This window comes from Schistocerca piceifrons, chromosome 6 (genome assembly GCF_021461385.2).
Source record: "Schistocerca piceifrons isolate TAMUIC-IGC-003096 chromosome 6, iqSchPice1.1, whole genome shotgun sequence".
In the NCBI taxonomy this organism is placed as follows: Eukaryota; Metazoa; Arthropoda; class Insecta; order Orthoptera; family Acrididae; genus Schistocerca; species Schistocerca piceifrons.
In genome coordinates, this window is record NC_060143.1 from 67649548 (window position 1) to 67675745 (window position 26198).

Below are 26198 nucleotides of genomic sequence, written 5' to 3' on the forward strand. Positions count from 1 at the left end.
AACTGTCCTGCTTCATTCTTCCTATGGCCCTCCACTGCATAGAGCATGGTAGGTTTACTCGTGCCATACTGCACCATCTGTGAATGTGCACACAGCAATTGTGGATGTGGGACTACCCGGTAAACAGAACTCCGTTTGATAGGTGCCCTGACGTCATCGTTGGCTTTGTTTTCCGTTGACCAAAACGCCATCTTCCATGCAGAATATCACCATATGTACACCTGTTGTCAGTTTGTGCGATTATATCGTGCGTGAATTGAACACAGGATGGGTAAATACCAGATTGTTGCTTTAATTTTGGATACCAATGCAGAATAGAATTTTTTACTTCTCTCTCTCTCTCTCTCTCTCTCTCTCTCTCTCTCTCTCTCTCTCTCTGTGTGTGTGTGTGTGTGTGTGTGTGTGTGTGTGTGTGTGTGTGTGTGTGTGTTCCCTGCATCAATCAATTCACTAAAAAAATGAAAAGCACACTCACTTCGAGGCTGCAATCCACTCATCATACAATTTGTATGTCATGAGTGGCTCCGGGAGTTCCCTCAGGTAGCACTTCAGTGCACCAGCGACAACATGAGGGTCACCATATTCTATCGCTGTCTCCAGCTTCATCAAACCAGCATCTAGGCTCAACTTCATGCGCCGAACTTTTGACATACCTTAAAAAATAACCACAGTACATGCACCAAATTTATTTTGGAAAACAGGCTTTGTCATTTGTCTGTAATTACACATGACTTAATTAAAACACTGTCACTGGGAGAGTGGTGAGCGAACTACTAAAATAGCACTTCAAATTTAAATATTGAACAGAAAAATTAATTACATTTTAAGCTGATGCTTTGGAAAACTTTTTCCATGTAATCTAGAACAAGTACTGCCGCTTTTTATCAGAACAGAAGCTGAAAAATTGGATGCAAATACGTAATGCATTTTATTAATGTTAAAAACGAAAACATTTCTGCAAAATTATATTTATTTAGTCATGAACCAGCTTTTGGCTTCTCAGTCCATCTTCAGGTGACAGCTGAATGACATTCAGTTGTCACCTGAAGAGGGCCTAAGAAACCAAAAGCTGGTTCATGACAAAACAAACATAATTTTGCAGAACATTAAAATATTATTATCATGTTCTGCCAAGCACCAACGGAAAATTCAGTTAATGTTTTAATGCATTTTATTTTCTTTTTTTCTACTATCTTTCCATAAATACGAGTAAACGGCCGTTTGAAAGATACATCAATTTAAGTAAATGCTCATAATACCAAATCTAATGAAATAAATGAGATAGGAAATAGGAAAGGCCTTTCGCTGTATTACGGAAGCTATTTTATATCCGATTAGTTAAAGGTAGTAAATGATGAAAGCTTTAGTTATATCAGAAATAGCTGGTAACTACATTTAAAAAACTGTGGGAATCCTACATCTAAGCAGACAGATGTGGGAGGGATCTTATCCACACCAAAGGAAAACACTCCCACATAATCTGGCTATGGATGGATGGTGCTTCCGCAGTCACAAGAATTCCCTCACCCAGTATGCTGAAGGTGTCACCAAGACCTTCACAGACAGGTACTAACCCACAAACCTGGTCGGCAAATAGATTTCCCATGCCAGATCCTCACATTCCACGCTTCCCCGAACCATCTCTCCACCCCAAGACCCAACTGCAAAGGAGTACCTCCCCCCTCCCCTCCCCAGAAAAACCAAAATCACCCACTCTGGAACAACTGAATCATATCTTTATCCAGAGCTTCAGCTATCCATCATCATTCCCAGAAATGTCCGCCCCCCCCCCCCCCCCCCCCCCCCCAGTAGCTGAGTGGTCAGTGTGACTGGTTGTCAATCCTCTGGACCCGGATTCGATTCCCAGCTGGGTCGGGGAATTTTCTCCGCCCAGGGACTGGGTGTTGTGCTGTCATCATCATCATCATCATCATCATCATCATCATCCTATCATCATCATCATCATCATCATCATCATCCTATCATCATCATCATCATCATCATCATCATCATCCTATCATCCTCATCGACTGCAGGTTGTCGAAGTGGCATCAAATTGAAAGACCGGCACCCGGTGAATGGTCTGCCCGATGGGGTGCCCTAGCCATACGATTAAATAAGTTCCCAGAAATGAGGAACATCCTACCCAAATCCCATCCAGCGCCCCGGAAGTGGCACTCTGTCGCCCACCCACCTTGCACAACACTCTGGCCCACTCCCACTGCCACCAGCTTGCCCCTTGGGTCATATCCCTGTGGTAGTCCCAGGTGTGGAAGACCTGCCCAATTCAGTCACTCAGCACATGCTACTCCAGTCAGCCAAAGGCTTAACCTGTCCCTCCAGAGGTAGGGTCATCTGTGAAAGCAGTCTTGTCATATAGAAGCTCTACTACAACTTCTGCACAGCACTCTACACACTATGCAGGCGTGACCACCAACCAGCTGCCCACCCAAATGAATGACCGCCACCGCACTGTGGCCAAGAGCAGGGTTGACCAACAACTGCTGTCAGAGTATGATACTGAGAATGACATACTTAGTTCAATGGCTGCTTTATAATATATGCTACCTGTATCCCCCTGCCCAGCACCAACTTCTACAAACAACATAGACGCAAGTTACCCTTTCAACAGACCCTTCAACTCTGTAATCCTCTAACCTCACTCTCCGCTAGCCTCTTTCCCCACATGTAATTGAACCTTGCCACCAACATCCTAACTTTACTCAGCATACACTGACACCCTCTTCCCTACAGTCTCCCCTTCCTCTATTCTGTCATCCCCTCTCACTCCACTCTTCCAGGTCCCTGTCACTGTTATCCCGTGCTGCACGAACTCGCCGGTGCCGGGTTGTGGGTCATATTACATAATAAGCAGGCGAGACTTTCTCACAAGAAAAGTGGACACTATTATAGAAAAAAATTATGATAGGAAAAAACTGAGCCATTCACTGGAACAGCAATATTCAGATCGTGAGATGGATCATCAAGCGTCTCAAATAGCTCTTTTTTTTTCTTTTAAAACACTAGTACATGCCTTAAACTTCAGTCAAATATAAATGAAATACTGTATTTTCAGAATATATGAGGTGATAGTGTAATATGCAAGAATTACTGACTGATCTGGATTTCAATTAAGTAGTTGTTCCAGACAACACCTCAATTACAACAACAAATAGTGGTCGGGGAAGTTCGTGGATAAAACATAACAACAAACAAAAGCTTAAAAACAGGGCAAATAGAGAAGGGAAGTCACTGCAGAAAATGGAATGTGCTGTGTTTGGGAAATAAAATAATGCAGGAGATCGCAGTAACAGTCAACTAGTGCATTTTGGTGAAACAAACACACAAAAATGTGAAAGAATCACCTAGAAGCAAGGTAAATGGCAAGAAGGAAAGAAAAGTGCTGTCAGATTTGCAAATAAATCAGAGAAAGATGATCAGGAGAAGACCGTGCAGAGTATAGTGAATCATAAACAAAGAGTTACCTGCAAATTTGTAAATATCAACGTATCGGTCTAAGTGCATGGAAATCACTACTAGAAAAGATGTAGGGGCAAGATGTTGGTTAATACGGGTGGTACAGATAGATATTTTATAAATACCAGGTGGTCGATTGTGATTTCTCCTGTGTGGTTTTACACAAACTGAAACACCATTTGCAGTACCTGTCTTCTCAATCTATTGGCTTTGCATTCTTTGATACTAATTTGTCTTCTGACCCAAAAATGGAAACTGTATCATGAGGAATAACCATTTTGTAAAAATATTAAAAGAATTTAAGTAGGAATTGATCAAATCCTAAAAACTATCAATGGGATAGAACAGTTTTTGTATAATAAAACAAGGCAATTTCTTAACAGATTTGACTTGAGCGATGAGTTCCTTATTTCTTAAACTGACATACGACTGGGAGAATGGTGTGCTGACCACATGCCCCTCTGTATCTTTCCTGTGGCGCCTGTGGGCTGAGAATGACACGGCAGCCAGTTGGTAGAGATGGGCCTTCGTGGCCTGTTCAGGCAGAGTTTAGCTTTTAGATGAGTTCCTTAAGACAGATTCTTCATTGTGGGATGAAAATGAAGATTTCATCAACTCTCTAGAACTAGTCAATAAACAAAGTCGTAAATGACCCAGCAAATAAAAGCATCAAGCTCATCAAGGACTACAATAACTATTTACATAAAATGATAAATCTAAGCGTGTATGTTTCAGGTTGTATCTGAGCATTGCCTTAATTTTCCAGCCAATGAAAAAGAAACTTTATCCAAGAATAAGGATTTCTCAAAGGAAACTTCATAATTAAATTGAAAGTAATTGGTTAATCATCACCTCCATTGTAATACAGGGCAATTATCAGGTCCATGAAACACTTCAAAACATCTGTACAGACAAATGGCAATATGAAATTATACAGCGTGTGAAAGACAAACTCTCAAAGCTTTCCCCCCGCCAGTGTTTATAAATGTTCTATGTGCCCATCCTCCATCACACGGCACACATCTTTGGCATACATCTAACCAGCAGTCGAATTCCGCCTACCGTATTTACTTGAATCTAAGCCGCACTCGAATCTAAGCCACACCTGAAAAATGAAACTCGAAATCAAGGAAAAAAAATTTTCCTGAATCTAAGCCGCACCTGAAATTTGAGACTCGAAATTCAAGGGGAGAGAAAAGTTTTAGGCCGCACCTCCAAATCGAAACAAAGTTGGTCCATTTTAATATGAGACACAATTTAGATCGAATGAATGACGATACAGCTACAGTAGTTTGGTTCGAGTCGTAAGCTTAGCAGTTAAGCTTTATCAGGTAGCCATTGCTATGCGTCAGGCGCTCCATTGGTATTTATACGGGTACCCTTCCTTTTTCACGTGTTTCGTCTGGATTGAATTGATTGCTTATTTTTCTTTGATCTCGTAAGTGCCGTTCTCTTTGGTATAGGTGTTTACGTCACTCTAAGCTGAAAATGCATTACTGTACTGTGTCATGCATTGTTTGTCGCATTCTGATAATGAGTGTTTACGGCCTGTCGCCGCTTGCGGCATGGCTTGCTTTTGTGCGCGCTACCACCGCTTACAATTTGGGGGGGGGGGGGGGGGGGAGGAATTGTCTCATCAGCGAAACAATGGCAAGAGACTGCTATTTGTTGTTACTTACACTGCTGCTTTCTTTGATAATGATCAACAAGAAACAAATAATAGACTGTGTATGATAGAAGATGTTCTGAATGAGAGATTAGCGAAAATTTTTCTCCGTTTGAAAATCTTTGCAGACGCCTCTTTAGTACATTACATTCTGCACAGAAATTAGAGTCATCTTAGATTTAAAAATCTAGTCAATTGCCATGCTTCATTTCTGACTGTATCACTATTAGGCATAAGAATAATATGAATATAAACATGACATGATATGTACATTCTTCCACGTTTGCTGTTGTCTCACTCTAGTTTCGTAGTTTATTAGGCAGACAGGATTTAAATGAGATAGCAGCAAACACGAAAGAATACATGGCAAAATGTTTATATTCGTATTATTCTTGTGGTGAAGAGAATACTGCATGTGATTCACAATTCATAAAAATTCCTCTTAACAACCATCTCTTCTCACAGGTAGGAAAAAATTCTGAATGTAGAGTTGGCCATATTGACAAAAACCCCAAACAGTCTTGCCAGTCGGATTTTCGTAGTACATTGAAATGCTGCTACATTCGAAGATGAACAATGTGGAATTTGTATTTACTTCGTTAATTTATTTACTGACGCAGAGGTTTTGGTGCCAGTATTTATCTTTGTGCCTGCAAAGCAAGCCTGTGTAGCGCTACATATATTTGTGTAGCGCTACATATATTTGACGGCAGAAGTTAGTTATGGCGGCACCTACCAACATTTTTCAGAACTTCTGCTTACTTTGCACTTAATTCTAAGCCGCAGGCGGTTTTTTGGATTACAAAAACCGGAAAAAAAAGTGCGGCTTAGATTCCAGTAAATAAGGTATACCCAACCCCATAATTGCTGTGATGCTGCGTCACAAGTCTTCGAGATTCTGTGGTGAAGGTGGGACATAAACACTGTTCTTCATATAACCCCACAAGGAAATATCTCAGGGTGTCAAGTCTGGTACCTGTAGTGATCAGGTAATCTCGAACACAACTCTGGAAACATTGAGGGGGCCATTTGTTGAAGGCCGAAATCACTACTATCAATTCAAGTTGTGGCCAGAGCAACAACTGCTGCATGTCATGAAAGATGATACCATTGACAGTTCTCACAGCAAAGAAAGGCCTCCGGAACGTCTTGTTGGACATCAAGGACATCTCAGAATCAAGGACATCTTTAACAGTCGCAGGTGAATTCTCTGTACCCCCACATGTGTGCGATGTGTTGATTTACCTTCCCTGAGAGATACTTATCTATGCAGAACTTGCAGTTTGTCATCTCGGCTTACATCCTGCAGGAGCTGAGTTTTGTATGGCTTCACTCTCAACTGCTTACGAATATCTTTCTCGCTGTTGACTGGATAGTTAGATTGTGGGGTCTCCTAATATTATGTCCCTAACACAGTCCACTGCCTGGTTTCACATATCCATTTAGTCTGAATATTTTACATCGCACAAAGAACCATCCTCCTCAAATTTCTTGTACCGCTTCTCTATGTTGCTGTTAACTGGTGGTGTCCTGTGATACTTGCTATGGAATGCTCTTTACATTCTCACTACCAAGTGGTAACAGGCAAATTCTAGCACACATAATGCTTTCTTTGCCTGGTTCGTCATAATTTTTCTGCAACTACAACCAGTGGCACTTGCAGGCAATATGTTTGAAAAAATCCCGAGTTTGTCTTTCACGTACTGTATCATTTGTTACATTATGTTTAGTGATTTACTTATGCTATTTTTAAAATGTTTCATGGACTTTATTAATTATGATGTAGTTTTAGATAAAATTAATTCAAATTTCATGCACTTTTTTTCCATTCAAGTGTGGAGGCCATGGACAAACATCTTTCCCTTTTCCTATACAGCCCAAATTACACACAGTTTAATTTTTTTTTAATTTTTTTTTTTTGCGGCAGGACCAAACTAGAGGGTAGCACAAAGGAAAAGTCAAACTTGAAAAAATGAGAGCCGTCAAAATACACATGTATTCACCTACCTACCAGAGCACATTAAATGTATGTAGATAATGTGATGAAGTTTACTGTTGATTTAAAGAACTTTTCATTGGGCACCTCCTTTTATCCCACTGAAGGGTATCCTTGCAAAAACTCTTGAATAGGCATTTCACTGTATTGCACTTAAATTAAATTTACGTCTGACACCTTTCCACACCCCAGTGACTACTACTCTCTGTGGTGTTCGCAGAATACGACTATGGAATGTGACAGATGACACTTGAATCACCATAAAGAGCCTTGGACTGTATTTCCACAATAGGAAAATATAAAGCAAGGAATAAACAACAAAATGTCTCAAATATTGCTACATACCTGCAGCAACCCTGAAGAGACCCTCTTCTGCCATACCCAGCTCCAGCAGCGCACAAACACACAACTCAATAGGCAGTGCTATCTTACGGTGCGTGATGCGCAGGTGCTCCTCTAGAGGCTGCGAGTACACGGGCTTGATGTCACTTTCCTCTGCGTACAATCAAAGATTTCAGATTACAAACATATTTCTCCATCTACAAAAACAGGAAGTAATGCGACACTCTTTATATCCCCATCTAAATTGAACTTGACATGGAACAGTAAGTAAATGGATAGGTTAAAGTGCAATCATCCTCCTCCGCTATTCACAAATAGAGAGAGAGAGAGAGAGAGAGAGAGAGAGAGAGAGAGAGAGAGAGAGAGAGAGAGAGAGAGAGAGAATTTAAGGAATGCTGCCACACCATAATATACATTGTACACATTTCCAATTGTCACCCAGGATCGAAGAAGACTATCAGCCAAATACAGACCAGCTGTTGATCTGGCATTCAAAGCACTGTATGTGCTAGTTTTTACTCCCCCATTTGGATGGAAGCAGAAATCAATGTGTTAACAGAGGTATATGAGGGTTCATTTTGCTTTGTCCGCAAAACCAGGTGGTGCACTAGATTTGAATTATCTGTTTCGTGCAATGTAACTTGTTGCCCGTCACTTCCATCCACTCATTTTGCCATCGTCTCATGATTTTCTGCATTAATGACATAAGAGATACCTGGGAGTTAAGATAGTAACTATCACAATGAGCTGCTGGCATGCTAGTTTGACTGCACTGTCTGCTAATGCATTTCCCTAAATGCCCACATGGCCCATAATCAGCAGAATAATACTTCCCTCAACTGTTTTGGCAGAAGGTAAAGGGTGTCCCAGGCTGTTTTATTTGCAAAGTAAATTAAACATACGACCAAGGAATGCAGTGATCACACTGATTCAAATCGGTTATTACTTGTGACCGTGTCATCCCACCAGTTCAGTCACTTCAAGATACTTTTTAGTTCTGGGTAATAAAATGGATATTCCTGACTGCATTCCCAAGGCATGAAAAGTGTTCGCAATAATTAGTTAATTTTATTCCAACCTTTCCATCATCTTAATAGAAAAATAGAAAATTTAACCTTGCATACTTTCTGCAGATAACTATCTATTTATTTAATTTAAATCTATGTATCAAAATATGACACTGCCTGGAATCTAATTAAAACACCCAAAACATAATGGTTAGCAGGCTAAGAAATCATTGGGTGTTCCTTACAATCACCTCTGAAAAAATTCTGACCACAAAACTGCTTACAATCATGTCTCCATTCAACTGTGTTGATGACAAGTCACAGAAACAAGGTGCTAAAATCTAAATATTACATGCTAAATTATCCCAAATAATTGCGTATTGCAAAACCACGTATTTACTTACGAATAGTAGCCTCTAATGCTGGTATAACGTCCTCTAAACATTTGAGAGCCTTTTCATGAAAATCACGTTTGTGCCTTGCATATTCAACAACCATCTGAGCAATTTCAGCCTCCCTTGAAATGAACTGGAACATCTCCGCTGCAAGAGCATCCTGAAATAAATAATTCTCCACAATTTCTGTTGTTGATATTGATACAATGTCCAGCTTTCGCAATATTTCAATAATGGCCACAAAATGAGAAAGTGTGATAGTATTTAACTATTGTTCACATTTTAGTGCCGGGTACAGATAAATCTGACAATGTGGTACTGCAGCCAAAAAGTTTTACACTCTTGACAAAAAGCATTGAAATTTCAGTCTAATCTTGCACTAGAGACTTTTAATTACATGTAACATACTGACACAAATTCCATTACAGTCCAAGGAAACAAGCACAGATAACTATGGGTTGTTCTTCAGGGGAAAAAAACCTGGAGAAGATAGCAATGGAGCAGGTAACTATTTTGTAGCTCAAAAAGCTTGAGAGAACAAATATATATTTTCTGTGTGTGTTGTTATTAGCCCTCTGCTCTTTCACATTTCTGACTACATTTTCTACTTAATACTATTATTTGAACATTTTTAATCTAAGTCAGTTCCACTGACAATCAAGACATATATATAACAAGGGATACCTTTCAAAATGTGTATTTCCAAGCAGACTCAAGTAAGCCATTGACAGATCCCCTTGTAATAATAATATAAAGACAGATTTCATGACCACCTCTGCAGCAAGATTCAGACTTTCAAGGGGAGATCCCCAGGGGTGGGATTGACTTTTTCAAACCATCTATGTGGTCGGTGGTATGGGTTAGGATTCCACTTATCATACCCTGCAGCCATTACCCTGGTGGGACCTTATTTGCGAGTAATCAACAAAAAATAATTTCAGAATTTCTTGTGATCCATTAGTCTTGACTGACAATGACATCAGTTTCAAAATACTGTCGTTGCACAGTGATGAAGTTATCTGGCTGATATGCTGAAGGTTGAGAGTTCATATCTTGACTGGTATGATCTGCTGTTTTTCGATTTTTATTGAAATTATTGTGATCATTACTTTTATTCAACTGAATGGTTTAAATATAATTTTTTTCATTTCTAATCCTTAGCTGTGTCATTTAATTATCATAATAACTTTTTGTTTGTCTCATTTTTGCTTACTGTTATTCTTTTTGCATTAGGAATCTCTGTCCATGATATTTTAATCATGTTTATTTATCTACCATAATATTTATCATTTGAAACACAAGTCTTTGGTCTGACAACTCAGTTGAATCATTTTGTTGTCTAGTGACAGTGGATAGCCAGCCACTGATGGACTGTGCTCGAGCAGATAGCACAAGTCATGTTGCCGTGCTGCACAGCTGAAATGCATATCTGTTACCATTCATCATTTGTCTAATTAGGAGTGTCGTTCATAGTTTGTTTTACTTTGGTGTTTTTAGTGTTTATTCACTTCTGTTTCATTTCAAACCATGTCCAGTGCAATGAATGATGCAAGCCCAGCATGTGAAGTGAAACGGAGGAAGAAAAGAATGCTACACAGCCAATCCCACAATGGACTATTTTGAGAAAGAAAACGAAAAAGGTGAGCCTTTATTTCCCATTGGTCAGACTGTTAAGAGCACAGCAACATCTTTGGAAGTAAGCAAGAAGCTGTTGTAATTGATCAGCAACATCTTTGGAAGTAAGCAAGAAGCTGTTGTAACTGATATGTCCCAAACCAATTTTCAGGGTGTATACGCGAACACGGAAAAAAATTCCCGGATTTTTCCCAGTTAAAAATACACTTTCTCACGGGTGAAAACACACATTTTCCATGTTAAGTGACAGTGTATTTCCCTCGAAACTTCAAAATATATCAATCATTTGAATGGTTATGGTTTTATACACAGGCATAGAATTTCCCGGCACTTTAGAAAACAAAACTCAGGGAAAAAGACACGTTTTGGAAATATCTTTGATGTGCAGCAACATGTATGCTGTGTATTTTCGTATTACGAAAGTATACATTGGAATCCCACCAAACTCCGCATGTTACTTTCCAAATCATTGAAATCGAGATTGCGATGCGCTTTTGTAAGCCAGTCATAGCTCACGTCACGTTATCTCACCAGCTGATGACAGCGGATATGCAGAGCACAGGACACGTGATGTAGTCAGCCAACAACAACATCACTGTTAAATAGCAAGAACACACCAACAGGGAAAGATAATAGTTTAAATTAATATACATAGTGTTGCTACAAGAAAACCAAAGCTTTCGCATACAATGTTGATCTTTTCTGCGCATGTTACACTTTAAGATATATCAAACAAATGTGCCAGTAAAATTTTTAATAATCACATAAATGTCTGATATTCAGGGTTCGAAATTCTTCTAAAACGCTTGTCATGAAAGAGTTGATTTTTAAATGAGAGTCAAATGCTCTGTGATTTAAGAAATTCATGGTATAGTCTCGCAAGTAGTTCAACTTACGTAAAACAATATTTACTTTGAAAGTAACGCTTTTCAAACTACCATTCGCAATATTTTTCTGTGACTTGTTAGAAACAGGTTCATTTCAGCAGTTGCCAGAGAGCACAAGGAACAGGCGACACCACACTTGCGCAAGTACCATGACGTAGGAAGCCCATATGTACGTACGTGTAAAACATTGAAACATCACACATCATGTCATAAAAGAAACAAGACATCAGAGGACACTCCAAGAGCATCAGAATTTCGTGAACCATACTAAAATGTGCACATTTAAACTGCATATTTACAGTGCACATTCGTATGTCCAGATTCCCAAGGAAGTAGACTTCGACCTGATATTAAGCTTTTCAGTGTGGTTTTCGGGATGTAAATTTTCCTGGAGCACCAGTACTGTATTATATCATGTTTGGTTCTTTATTATGGCATAATGCCATACGTGCTAGAAGATGAAAACATGCACCTGAAATGCAGCGGACAGTTGAAACTAGCCAGTACTGTGGAATTAACCATTTCGTTTCAAATACATTGACTGCCTCTGTGGAAAAGGTTGATAAAAGTCAAATTTCTTTAGCAAACAGACAAAAATAACTTCATTGTTCTGCAAGGCAATTAACGCTTGATTGTCAAAAAGGTGGAACGAAAATAAAATCTGAAACTAATAACATATTTTAGACCTCCGTAATTACATGAATTTTAATTCACTTGATAGCTCCCGGTCACAGATATCCGTTTTGTTTTCATTCGACATGAGAGTAAACGAAGGGAAGCAGCAAAATCACTAAATGTAAGCCAGCCGTGGTGGCCGAGCGGTTCTAGGCGCTACAGTCTGGAACCGCGTGACCGCTACAGTCGCAGGTTCAAATCCTGTCTCAGGCATGGATGTGTGTGATGTAGTTAGCTTAGTTAGGTTAAGTTCTAGGAACTGATGACCTCAGAAGTTAAGTCCCATAGTGCTCAGAGCCATTTGAACCATTTTTGAACTAAATGTAAACATGGGTCACATGGAGACTATCCACTATAACTCAGAGTGCTCTGCGCACCAGCCGCAGATCTACGATATTTGCTAACTAAAAAAAAAAAACGAATTTTCAAAATTATGTACATCTTGTAGCAAGCACATCTTTCTGAAAAGAATGTGTTCGAGGAAATGTAAGGCATGTCATTTGGTCGTAAGTGTGCCAAAGCGCAGTGCCACGCCTCTTCATACAGCATTCTTCTATCACACGTCACTGTATTTCGCTCTGTGGAATCGAAACATGTATATTTTGCAATGGATGCCATCAAACTATATTCAGGACAGTGGAAATTGAAAGTCTATGGTGCCTCTCCAGCTCCCAGTCGGCTGGTTTAACAGCCTGCCCCACTTTTTAAAAAATCTCGCAATTAATAGTAGATGGGATTATTTGTAATCGGGAGAACAAGAACTCTTCAGAAAATTTGCACTCTTTATTGCCTATTAGCTAATAACTTGCTGTTTTGTGTGACATAAAATTAAATATAGGATGCATAAAACCAATGAAGACAAGGGACAAGCAACAAAGTACATATTTCTTCAATCCTTAGCTCCTAGCATTTTTTCTCTCTAATCTTGCTACAGCTTTACATGGCGTACTTTCCTTTCCGCGAAAGAATCTATTACCTCACCAAAGTTCGTCAAACGTTATGCTACATGAAAAATCGAAATGTCGTTATCTAATACTGAAAAAGCTGTTAATACAAATAATACCACAAGACTGGTGTGGTTTCTCGACCTGATTACGTCTATTTTGTCATTGTCTGCTAGATAAAACAAAATAGGCCTTTTTAATATGGTAGCAATTTTGTAACACACACCAAATAAACGAGACTGTTTTGGCACAAATGGTCATTTTTATAACACGACAGAATTAATTCACGAAGTACCAATATCAAATACCTATAAGGCCTACTACAAGCAAAAAGCTTTATTTTACGAAATAGTTTCACATTTCAATCATACGCACCAGTTTCTCAAGCATGAGATTGAATAGTAGTATTACGCATTTTTTTTACATAAATTTGGAATGGTCTTATTCTTCCATAATGTGTGTGATGTCCCCGTTTCTTCTCCTTCCTCATTCTAACAAACAATCTTGTCATCACCAATTCTGTAGGTGTTCCTGCCGTTGTCAAAATTTGTTCACCGATTAACTTCACTAACCCTATTAGAATCACCGGTTTAGTTATCCCGCCATTATGCCCTGATTAGATGTTGTAACATGTTCGTACATCACGTTTTCCGCATTACTTCCAGAATAGAACTTAAGCGGCTGGTCCTTACTAATGTAGTGATCTGGCCTCAAATTTTCTGTCAAAATTTCGTTTTCTTGGATACACCGAGAAGATAACATGTAATCTTTCTCACCTGTTAGTCATTTATTTCCATTCTGGTAGTCTGAATTTATGGATTTCGCTAGTAATTATAACAATGCTGATCATTCGCAAACCCAATCAACCACATAATCAGACAGCGATTGGCATTAATCCGTTCGGCTTTACTCTGCTCAGCTCGTATAGCCCCATCCCCTTTTGTCTGCGGAAAGTTTATTTCTAGATGCGACGAGGATTCTCCTGACAGAGACATCACGTACACTATGCACGTATTCAAAAATCAACTTATGAGTCATTCAGAAATCAATTAAAATGTGTTCAAAAACCAACAGGGATGTGTTTCAAAATCATATGAATAATCGATAGACCAACATGCACTGGATGCTAGGTGAGACAAGTTCCCCCCCCCCCCCCCCTCCCTCAAGAATATGAATTTGTCGCCCCTTTTTCCTGGTAGCATCTATGCTTGCACAACCAACAGCCACATTCCTTTAGCCAGAAGCGGGAGTATCTACTAATCAAATGCGACTGAACTGCGCATGCGCATGAGCCCGCTCGTAACTGCTAAAACGAATCTAATGTAAACAGTTGTGACTTCACGCTCACGGAGGCAATTTGTTGTTATGAAGCATTGCATAGTCTTCCTAAAGCCTTTGACACATTTTGCTGTTGGCAGATGCCTGCATGAGCACTGTGTGTTGTTGTTGGATATGGCGCATTTCCTTTGCAGTTTAAGCTATTTTCATTTTTTTTCTCTCATTTATGTTTTATTGTTGAAGTATTATTCTGCAGTGGCGGGATACAGCAATCTCCTTAGTTAGAGTATCGGCTCATACCAGTCAAAATTACAAAAATTTAACAGAAAACTAAAACAATGAAAATTCCCGGAATTCTAAAAAAATCCCGGGTCTTTCCCGGTTTTCTCCCGGATGAAACAATTCCCAGATCTCCTGGTTGTCCGGGGTCGTATACACCCTGAATTTTGCTTGACCACCATCAATTCCAGCAGCACTGCTGGTATATGATTTATGGACAGTGCATGCGAAGCACACACTGCCACCGTGGTCACCTGCAGAGCAGTTACCCAAGTGGAACACTGACACAGTACAACACTTAACACCACTGACGCCAGCTCAGCAGCTACGGGCAGAATCTATTTGTCAGTAGCAGCCAGGGGCAACAGGGAGAGCTACTCATGTCTGCCTCACTACATCATTTATTTAAATCAATAAAAGTTCTTTGTAATTGTTAATAGTGTTTGCCCTCGGCTCCATGACCTGTCACCACCACTCACTCATCCCCCAGAAAGCCAGCAAGCTACAATCCAGAAGGAATTAATTTGACTAAATGCAAAATAATAACTAAAATCATATGGTTACAGATCTGAAATATAAAAAGAGAATAAAAAGAAGAAGAAATGAGAACAAATAAAGTTAATACAATGTTAAATGGGAATAGAAATGAAAAATTATAATTAAACTGATTAACTGAATAAAAGTAATGATTGCAGTCCTTTACACAAATATGGAAAAAAAGTGGATCACATCCATTGAGCTTTAAGTCCCCCACAACCTTCAGCTTTTCGGTCAAACAATTTAACTGCTAGGCTCTGGAACTCTTTTGAAATAAGTGCTATTTTCACAAGGCTGTAGTGGACCACAAGAAATTCTGTTTTGTTACTTACTTGCAAACGAGGTCTCATCAGGATGAATGGCTGCAGGGTTTGATACATGGGAACCTAACCTACACCACTGTACAGGTGATTTGGGGTAAAAAGAAAAATCCAACCCCTGGGGACCTCCCCTTGTTAATCACAATTTGAATTCCAGAGCCGGCCGGAGTGGCCGTGCGGTTCTAGGCGCTGCAGTCTGGAACCGAGCGACCGCTACGGTCGCAGGTTCGAATCCTGCCTCGGGCATGGATGTGTGTGATTTCCTTAGGTTAGTTAGGTTTAATTAGTTCTAAGTTCTAGGCGACTGATGACCTCAGAAGTTAAGTCGCATAGTGCTCAGAGCCATTTGAATTCCAGAGGGACCTTTCTGCAATGCATACAAAATTTTTAACTACAAAAAAATCAGAAGCCAAATTTTATTATGTATTCTGTAAGGTATTTGACTGTACAAATTACAACTTTATATTGCACAAAATACAATAGTATTCCAATGAATATAAATTTATAATTAGTTTACTTCATATGAAACTATTCATATAATCTGAATATAATACAGGGAAACATTCCACGTGGGAAAAATATATCTGAAAACAAAGATGATGTGACTTACCGAACGAAAGCGCTGGCAGGTCGATAGACACACAAACAAACACAAACATACACACAAAATTCTAGCTTTGTTGCGAAAGCTAGAATTTTGTGTGTATGTTTGTGTTTGTTTGTGTGTCTATCGACCTGCCAGCGCTTTCGTTCGGTAAGTCACATCATCTTTGTTTTTAGATATAAAAACAAAGATGATGTGACTTACCAAACAAAAGTGCTGGCAGGTTGATAGACACTTGTGTGTATGTTTGTGTTTGTTTGTGTGTCTATCAACCTGCCAGCACTTTCGTTTGGTAAGTCACATCATCTTTGTTTTTAGATATATTCATATAATCTGTAAGATATTTGACAATACAAATTACAACTTTATATCGGTCAAAATACAATATTATTCCAATGAATATAAACTTAATAATTAGTTTACTTCACATGGAACTAACAGAAAGCATACTGTAACTTGAATTGAGCAGCACACATTGCACATTTTCAAATCCATCAGTTCAGTAACTATAGCTGTGTGTGTGTGTGTGTGTGTGTGTGTGTGTGTGTGAACAAAACTCAAATGTCGAAGTCCAAAATAAAGAACAAGTTGTACACTGAAGTACAAAATGAAGACGAAGCTGTATAGTTATTGTATATATCACTTTCTAAACCAACATATTCCTTACCACTGATAGCAAGCAAAAATGGTACTGGTAAAACTTACGCGGCACTGTTCCACTTTCAGTTCAGCCTCTTCCATTTCATCCTTTATGGAATCTAAGCGTGCATTTGTGTTCGCATGCTTCACTGAGTTTTGATACCTATACAGCCATCAAAAATTATTTCAACAACATTCAAGCCATATAGCACATCTGCATACATTTTTATGGTGTGGAACCCACCTAGTTTTTGCAGCATCCATGTCCAATGTGAGTTTTGCCAAATTCCGTTTATGTTTACTGATATTAGGAATATCCACATCTATCACATTCTGTAGAGGTTCTATCACAGCCTTTTCAACGCCCACTTCATAGCTGACAAGCAAGTTTGCCAGGTCCTGTTCGACTTCGCCACACCGTTGAAGAATATTTCTGTAACAAATGTTCACAATACTCTTCATAAAGTTATGTGATAACAGTTAAACAATATCATCATTACTGACGGATGAATATATTTATAGGATAGTAACAGAAGTAAATTATGATATTTATCTGGGTCTAAGTAACCCTGAATATAAGAGTCCTTCGCCCCCCCCCCCCTTTCCTTTTGATTAAGAAGCTCCTTGAGAAAAATTTATTTTTAACATAGTCTGACTAATCAAAATTACAAACTGTTTTATTGACATAAGGTATCTGCCTAAAATGTTAATCTCATATATAATCTAAACTTATACCATTTATTGATTGTCTACATTTGATGATACAAGGAGATATAAAATAAAGAAAAAGAAATGGTTTACATTAATTTGAGGATGGTTTTCTTTTATACCTTTTTTGCTTACCAACCCTGTCGTCTGTGGTATCATTACTTTAATCATCAGCCTAATAGCATATCTGTGAAATTTATATCTTAGTTGTCACAAATATTTGTCTCTTTCTTCTGAATATGCTATTATTTCCAAAGTTGTGGTCATGGTGGGACCTGCAAACACAACTTTTTTTTCTGAATACATGTCAGATTTCGCTTCCACATTGATGTGAGAATGTTAAAATGTCTCTATGTCTCTTGCTTCCAAACATATCATCTGCCCACTGCTCTCTCATTGGCTACGTAAAACCAGCACCTGACACACCCCCTTCATTCCCATCACGCAGCACGGCAAATGCCAACAACATCGCAGCACGAAACAAGTTAAGTATGTCACTGGCTCCTATCTAGAGTTTCACTGTCTCCTGCAGAAATGAACATTATTTTTGAGTATTAGTCCAATTTTAAATTCAATTCAATTCCGATTACAAACAGATTCAAGCAAGGTGCAGTTTAAACTTGGCAGACGTTCACGAAAAGCCAAAGCAAGCAGTATAGATAGGCAACATAATGTAATTTGCTGCAAGCTCACCACTCTACTCCTCGCACTTGTCCTATTTCTCAGGAAGCTGGTGTGACTGGTCCCCCTCCAACCCTTCCATAGTGCTGGGCTTAAGCAACTGTGAAACATGGTGCAGGTCGTATGTAACAACAGCAATTAATACATAAGTAAAATTTCGCAGTCATGATTCAGTCCAATTGTCGAAGTTTTGCTCATCCCCCGATCTACTGATGCCTGTTTGTACTATTCCACGACAAGTCTTACTGCTGTAATTTGTTCTAGCAATAACAATTACAGTCAGTTTAGTATGATTTATTTCTTTTGTTACACACTTCCATTTCAACCAGATAACCTTATATCAGTACGTGAACGGCGACCAAATGTCTCTTTTTTCGAACTGCTTGGTACATTATTGGAGTTTCTCATAATCAAATATAATACTGATCTGGGTTCAGTCAAGTAATGCATTTTTAAGGATGACATTTTTGCTTTTGAATGTTACCTCTACTTAAAAAAGGAACATTAATGTTTGTGTACTGTATCCGTACATGTACAGTAAGAGAAATTTTATTGCAAACCTGTTCAAATACAACAACAATAGTTGATAGAATTTAATCCTATTTCCTCCTGTGTTTCACAAATCTGCCAAATTTTAAGCAGGGCAATAGACAGTTGTAGTGACTCCTTTATAGTTTATCGCGTAGACCTGGCACTGGCACTGTGCGAGTCAGCTGTCACGTGATCGTTCTAGCAATGCATATACTGCATTGGGCGCCTCTGGTTATTAGAACTCACAAGTCCGTCTATCAAAGAGTATTGTTTACCCAGACACGCACCTCCAAATTCTCCAAAATAAATCTGCACGTGACTTCGATACGCCAAGCTTCATCTGCAAATGTTAAGATAACCCCTGTATAATCTACTAAACAACATAAAAATGTTGACCTCAGCAGCAACAATTTTATCTGTGAATATAAGACAACCCTGTGTTTTTCGAATGACGAATTTGGGAAAAGTTCTTAAACAGCAACTATGCTACAATATAGTTCCATAAGTTGCTTTTCAATGAAAATAAGAAAGCTACGTTTAACTTTTCAGTTAACAAAGAATGAAACGTGTCTCTGCAAGAAGAGCCCCAAAAATTGAAGAACTTCAGTTACGCATTGTAACTCCATGACATAAATGTGAAAATTTTCATTTCAGCTACACACTCCTGTGTACTTAGTTATTTATTTTTTTACCAAGTTAAGGATTTCATTACAAAGTTGCCAGACTTAAGACACTTCTCAAAAGATATAAAAAACTGCACCATCCAGCTGAGACCACAAACACACCATTTTACCCACAATTGTTTGAGAACACCACTGCTGTTCTGGTAAAAACTCACTGAAGAAAGATTTATCACCAGTCACATTTTTAAATGGGTGGTTTACTTCATTGGATCAAATTTTGAGCCTACACCCGTCATCAGAAAGCAGCAGTGATCTTGTGTACAAATTTCACATTTTTGTCTTGTTCATGTTTCAGTGCATCATCACATGTCAAGGAAGCAAACTCCTATTATGTAATGTAGTGCCTTTCCTTCAAGACAGAAACATGAAATCCGCATACAAAATCACCACTGCCATCCAACAGCAGGCCTAGGCCCAAAACTGATTAAGGTGAAATAAATGTGATTCAAAAATTGTGGCTGGCTGTAACTCTTTCTTCACTATAGCATACTGTAAAGATCAAAAGTCATATAGATCATCAGTTGTCAGACTTAATATCTCTATGTTATCATATGCATGATACACATTGAAATTAATCATCAAGAAGTGTCTTCATAAACATAAACTAAGATTGCCACCCAATACATACTGAGCAGGAGATATGCACCTTTCAGGAAAACAGCTTTTCTCCAGCAACATTCATGGAGAAGATTTTTCTGTTTTCCCTGCTATGAAGAATTACCATCCAATGAGATAGATAGGAGGAGGAGGAGGAGGAGAAGGTGGTGGTGGTGGGGTAGGGGTAGGGAGACGGGGGACTACAAATAATTATGAAATGCTTTACTAACTTTAGCTTCACACACTCTATAAGAGGATTCGTATATATAGTTTATTTTGCAAGGAGGAGAATAAATAAATAAAAACCTGAACAGCACAAAAGAGCCTTAAGAGTCTGCAATCAGGACCAAACACTTATTATCAAAGTTTGTAGGTACCTATGATGATCGCTTCTTTTTCTTTGATCACAATGAAATATATTTTATTTAAAATAACAATACAAACATTGTGTGAAGACTTTCATTATCTTGCCAAAGAATTTACAAAATACCCCATTTTAACTAAGAAAAATTAAGACATCAGTTCTACAACTTTGCTTCTGCCATTTTTGCAGCACATGGCAGTAGCAGCAAATGATGGTGCAGTCTGTGGATCATAAGTGTCGTACAATAAACTTGGACAGCTGTCAACATAACGCCATCAAAATGTTAGTTTGTGGTTGCATCATAAAGTTATTCTCAAATGAATGCATCAACTTACAAGCTCAATTCTCATCATTTGCAGGAAATTTTAATTTTCTACTTTAACATGAAGAAATCTGCAGCTGAGGCTCATACAGTGCTCGATAAGACCTTTGGTGAGGCACCTATTAGTGAAAGAACATGCAGAGAATGGTTCCAACACTGCAAAAACAGCGATTTTGATGTATAAGACTGGCATACTGATGGAAGATTGAAGGTTTTCGAAGCTACTGACACAAGAGGAGATCACTACCAAAAGCAGTTGATGTGTTTGAGCAAGCACTGAAACAATCAAGAGGAGATTACTATCGAAAACAACTAATGCGTTTGAGTCAAGTACTGAAAGAAAAGTGGCCATAATATAGCAATAGACATGAAAAAGTGATTTGGAAGCATGACAATGCTTGACCTCAGGTCGCAAAACCCAACAATAACATACTTGGAAACAATGAAATGGGAAGTGCTTCTGCCATATTCTCCAGGCACTGCTCCCTCTGAATAACCACCTTTTTTGGTCAATGGCATACAGCCTGGATGACCAGTGTCTCCCATTATATGAACAAGTGCAAAACTGGATCAATACAAGAATCTCTTCAAAAGACACGCAGTTCTTCAGTCGTGAGATTTGTATGCTGGCCAAAAGACGAGAGAAAGTAGTGGCCAGCTATCACTAGTGTCTTGAATCATACATTTTGTCAGTTTTTCATGAAAAAACCTTTAACTTCAAGAAAAAAAGGTGGAAGCAAAGTTGTAGACCTAAAACGGATTCAATATTCCTTATTTCCTCACATCCTGACAAGATACGAAAAAATGAGACCTTAATTACTTACACTTTATAATGTAGGTTTTTCCAATATGATTCATCCAATTTTACAAGGCTATATCTTCTACATGAATAAAGATAGAAATCTGGGGTGGATTTTAACTTACACATTGTACAACAGAGTTTTCATTTTCATAAGACCCATCAGACTTTTAACAAAGGTATATATATCTTATCATATAAGCAAATTCAAACTTGGGGTACTTTTTACTATTATATTTAGGTTCATAAATCTTCAATGGACTCTCCACATCATGAATGCTGAACATTGAGATGATAATCAATCTTATCTCATATATTTGTGAGCATGTCTACAGTTATGCATAAGTTGCTATGTAGAGTCACACTTTACCCAAAATTGTTGAAAGGGAACACATAAATGGAAGCTTTCACAAACTCCCACAAACAAATCACATACCATGAGAGGCAACATTTGAAGTCAATGGTGCAATGCAAGATCTGTACATCCCTTCAATGCTGCACCCTCAACAAAAATCACACCAAATAGCTGTACCTGAATTGCTCCTAATGAAATGAAGAGTGCAAAACACTTTTTGTGACAGTGTTATCACCATCTTGAATCAAAACATACTGAACAATGAACAGGTGTGCAAATGAGCGCACCAGTTGCACCAGGGGGACTCCTCCTGGCAACCATATAAACCAGCCAGCACCACTTTATAACAATTGGCAACATAAACTTTTAATTTTGACTGGTAAGTTAAAATTAACTCAAAGTTTCCATCTTTAGTCTGTAGAAGATACAGTCCTGTTTTTAAAGTGCCCTGTATTCAGCAAAATATTTTTCATGGCTGTGTTAAGAATAAATTTACAAAAGAAATACATAATATCAAAAACTGGAACTCACCCTAAAAGGCAACTATCACCTGTCCCACTTTCTTGCATCGCAGCTCCTAGGATGTATTCTGGAATCTTTTTCTGCGTCAAAGAAAATTAGTGGTCAATATTTTAGTCAATTTCCAAAGTAAACATATTTCAGAGTAAAAACCACAGCTGCTGTCTATACTCTAAATACATCTTCTACTCACCAAGTGGCAGCAGGAAAAAAGACATGTAATAGATGTGGAAATATAGGACCTTTGAGAGCCAGTGATTCTTTCTTCTGGCAGAAGCTTGGTTTGATACATGGGAAAGTGTTACAAAGTTTTTCAAGAAACTGAACTGGCAGGCTCTTGAAGACAGGTGTAAATTATTCTGAGAAAGTCTACTAACGAAGTTTCAAGAACCAGCTGTAAATGATGACACCCTCTACAAATCACTCACGTTGGGATCATGAGGATAAGATTAGAATAATTACAGCAGGCACAGAGGCATTCAAACAATCACACTTCCCGCACTCTGTATGTGAATGTAACGGGAAGAAACCCTAATAAATGCTACAATGGGATGCACCCTCTGCTGTGCACTTCACAGTGGTTTGCAAGGTATAAATGTAGATGTGGATGTAAAACGGAAAGGAAGATAAATGGAAGAAAAGAACTGTTGAGGTTTAGGAAATAGAAATAGCTACAGAAAAGTTGCCCAGAACCCCAGATCAAGGGAGGCTTACCAGACAGGATGAGAAGGAAAGACTTATTATCCTACCTTCCACCTTTAAGTTCTCAGGTTTTCAAATCTCATCTAGTGCAGGCACCATCAATCACTCTTTCCTTCACGTCCTGTACAGCAACTCTGCCCTGAACCAGGATTCCGGACAACTTTTCCCCTCAACTCCCCCCATTTCCAAAACTACATCAGTCATTTTCTTCATACTGCTTCCTTTCCCTTCTGCAAAAAAAAAAAAAAAAAAACAGGGGCACCGAAAGCTCACTCATTTCCACATACTTTTGTATGTATTTTCTCACATTATTGCTTACTGAGTAATTTTTTATCTGCCTACGTTATATTTCATTAACTCTAAAGACAAGGGTGGGTTTAAAAATAACAAATGGAAAGTACTTCAAGAGAAATTAAAGAGGTTAGTCGCTGTATAATTTGAAATTTTCTCGGCGAATCAACTGTTCAAAAAGATTTCGGGCTTGCAGCCAGTTGTCGTAAACTTCATTGCACGATATTTCGGCTGGACAACTGCCAGCCATCTTCAGGTGAGCCAAACGAGGACTGACAAAGACGTTCTCCGCTCCGTCTTATATAGTGCGCTGATAGTACTGCCATGCCTGCGTTGCAGTCACGGAGACAAAAGGACCACAACGCACAGCGACAGCGCCCTTGCTGATGGGACTGCAAGACTCAGCTGCATCATGCTTTATCATGGGACTGGGTGAATGGAGTGACTTCAGCCAAGTTTGATTGGGCATATAAGGCTGCCAGTTCCCAGCAGATGTCGAAATTTGTTTGTTTAGTACCACAACAGCTGACGCCACAGGAAATAACTGCATGACATTGCGTGGTTAATTTCACAGAGAAGATTTTAGACAATGTGACGTAGTCAGTTTTGGGCAAAGGTCGTAATTTTGCACCTAGACCAAGTGTAGTACCTCTTATAAGTTTTGTAAGTCGTGTTGAACAACCTGTATGTCGCCTTCCTATGGATGCTGCTGAAGAAATAAGAAGGGAAACTGGTCGGGTTCTGAAAGCTCCTCCCCAACGCAGTACAATACCTGCTGAAGAAAGGGCTGCACTATGGAACCTCCGAGAAGATCCGGAAATAGTGGTGCTGAAGGCTGATAAAGGTAATTCTACACTTTATCTACCTCGTGGGTTGTATTTGGAGAAAATGTATAGTCTACTTAGTGATACTATGTACAGGAGAATTGATCAAGACCTAACAGCACATGTGCAACGAAAGACTTGTGCACTTTTGAACTCTTCCTCATTAGCTTCAGAGACCATCAAGCTGTTAAGACCACATGGCGGCGTACCATCGAGACTGTATGGTCTTCCTAAAGTGCATAAAGAAAGTCTGCCTTTGTGGACTATAGTGAGTAATATTGACGCACCCACATATTATTTAGCCAATCATCTAGCTTCTTTGATGAGACCATCTGTTGGCAAATGTTCACATCATATATGGGACTCTGCTGATTTTATCGACAGACTGGGGGCTCTCCACATAAGTAGTTCGGATCTTCTAGTAAGTTTTGTGGTAGTTTCCCTTTTCACAAAAGTACCTCTTGCGGTTTCCTTGATTCTAATTGGTCAACAGTTTGAATCGGACATCATTGCTTTGCTTCGACATGCTCTTTCTTCAACTTATTTTATGTTTAACCAGGAATATTCTGAACAGTCTGACAGTGTCTCCTCTGGTGGCTAACCTTTTTATGGAGGATTTTGAGGAGAGAGCACTTGAATCAGCAGTTTGTAAACCAACTATTTTTTGGAGATACGTCGATGATACTTTGATAGTGTGGCCCCACAGAGAAGAAAAGTTAATAGTGTTTTTCCATCATCTTAACTCCATCCATGAGAATATTAAATTTACTATGGAACTAGAGAAAGATTGTTGTTTTTCATTCCCGGATGTTTTGGTTAAACGAAAGAGTGATGGCTCGGTGGGACATTCTGTTTATCGTAGGCCCACTCACACTGATTTTTACTTGCATTCTTCAAGTTGCCATCACCCATCCCACACCGTGAGTGTACTTAAAACCCTTGTGCACAGGGCACATATGGTGTCGGATGCAGAGAATTTGCCTAAGGAACTTGCACAACATTTAAGGACGGTGTTCAGAGACAAAGGGTACTGAACCCCGCTAATTAACAGGGCCTTCTCAACTGGAGCCAGGAACCAGGAAGCGGATAAAGAGGAGAACGCGGCAGCCAAGTCCCTAGCTTTTCTTCTCTTTGTTGGAAATACCTCCTTAAAAATAGCGAGGATTCTTAATAATTTTCACATGAAAGTGGTTTTTCGTCTGCCTTCAAAGATTTCAGATTTGCTGGGATCAGTGAAGGATGATTTGTTACTGCAGAAGGCGGGAATTTACAAAATACCGTGTCAATGTGGTATGGCCTATATAGGACAGGCAACGCATACAGTGGAAGAGCGTTGTACGGAACATCAATGTTGCACTTGCCTACTGCAACCCAGTAAGTCTGCAGTTGCGGAACATTGTATTTCTAACGGACATTCAATGGAGTATGACAAAACTTCGATTCTGGCCGCAGCAACAACTTTTTGGGACTCCATTATCAAAGAATCCATTGAAATACGCATTGCAGGAAATCTAATGAACCGTGACAGTGGTTACCAATTGAATAACACATGGAATCCCATCATTTTCGAAATTTGCTTGAGATTAAGATGCCAGAAGACTTTGATAGCTGCGACCAGCAACAATACCGAATGCAGCTGAGTCTCGCAGTTCCACCAGTGACGGCACTGCCGCTGGGCAGCGTGGTCCTTCTGTTTCCACGACTGCAACGCATGTGCGGCAGTACTATCAGCGCACTATATAAGACGGACTGGAGAACGTCTTCATCAGTCCTCATTCGGCTCACCTGAAGATGGCTGGCAGTTGTCCAACTGAAATATCGTGCAATGAAGTTTACGATGACCGGCTGCAAGCCCGAAATCTTTTTGTAGCAGGTTAGTCCCTGTTTTCTGACCACCTTATTTTAATACACTTCTTAATTATTTTGTCACGATTCTTGGAGTCTGTACCATGATACTTGTCTTATCACATTTCATTTCAGAATTAGATTTTATGATTGGATATGAAAGAACTAGTACTATAGTACAAGCTCGAAGTTTCCAGGACCGTGCAATACAGGGGAATATTCAGACATGGAGTCCAGAAAACTTTGCAAACATGATACAGCATTTCATTTAATCAATGATTTGGGATCCAGCACTC

At 39.1% G+C, this 26198-nt stretch overlaps 1 protein-coding gene across 3 annotated transcripts in view; it reads right to left on the minus strand.

The window, feature by feature from the left end:
- Positions 1–26198, minus strand: part of LOC124802401 (rho GTPase-activating protein 17-like) — a 161864-nt gene that overhangs the window by 102321 nt on the left and 33345 nt on the right. For all 3 annotated transcript variants that reach the window (XR_007017115.1, XM_047263154.1, XM_047263153.1), the window contains exons 4-9: positions 22253–22323; positions 16926–17114; positions 16748–16844; positions 8893–9043; positions 7485–7634; positions 476–653 (exon numbers count right to left, since the gene is read on the minus strand). Coding sequence is in view for 2 of the 3 variants with exons in the window: in XM_047263154.1 (XP_047119110.1) it covers positions 476–653; positions 7485–7634; positions 8893–9043; positions 16748–16844; positions 16926–17114; positions 22253–22323 (836 nt within the window). In the remaining variant the exon portion in view is untranslated. The remainder of the gene's footprint in view (positions 1–475; positions 654–7484; positions 7635–8892; positions 9044–16747; positions 16845–16925; positions 17115–22252; positions 22324–26198) is intronic.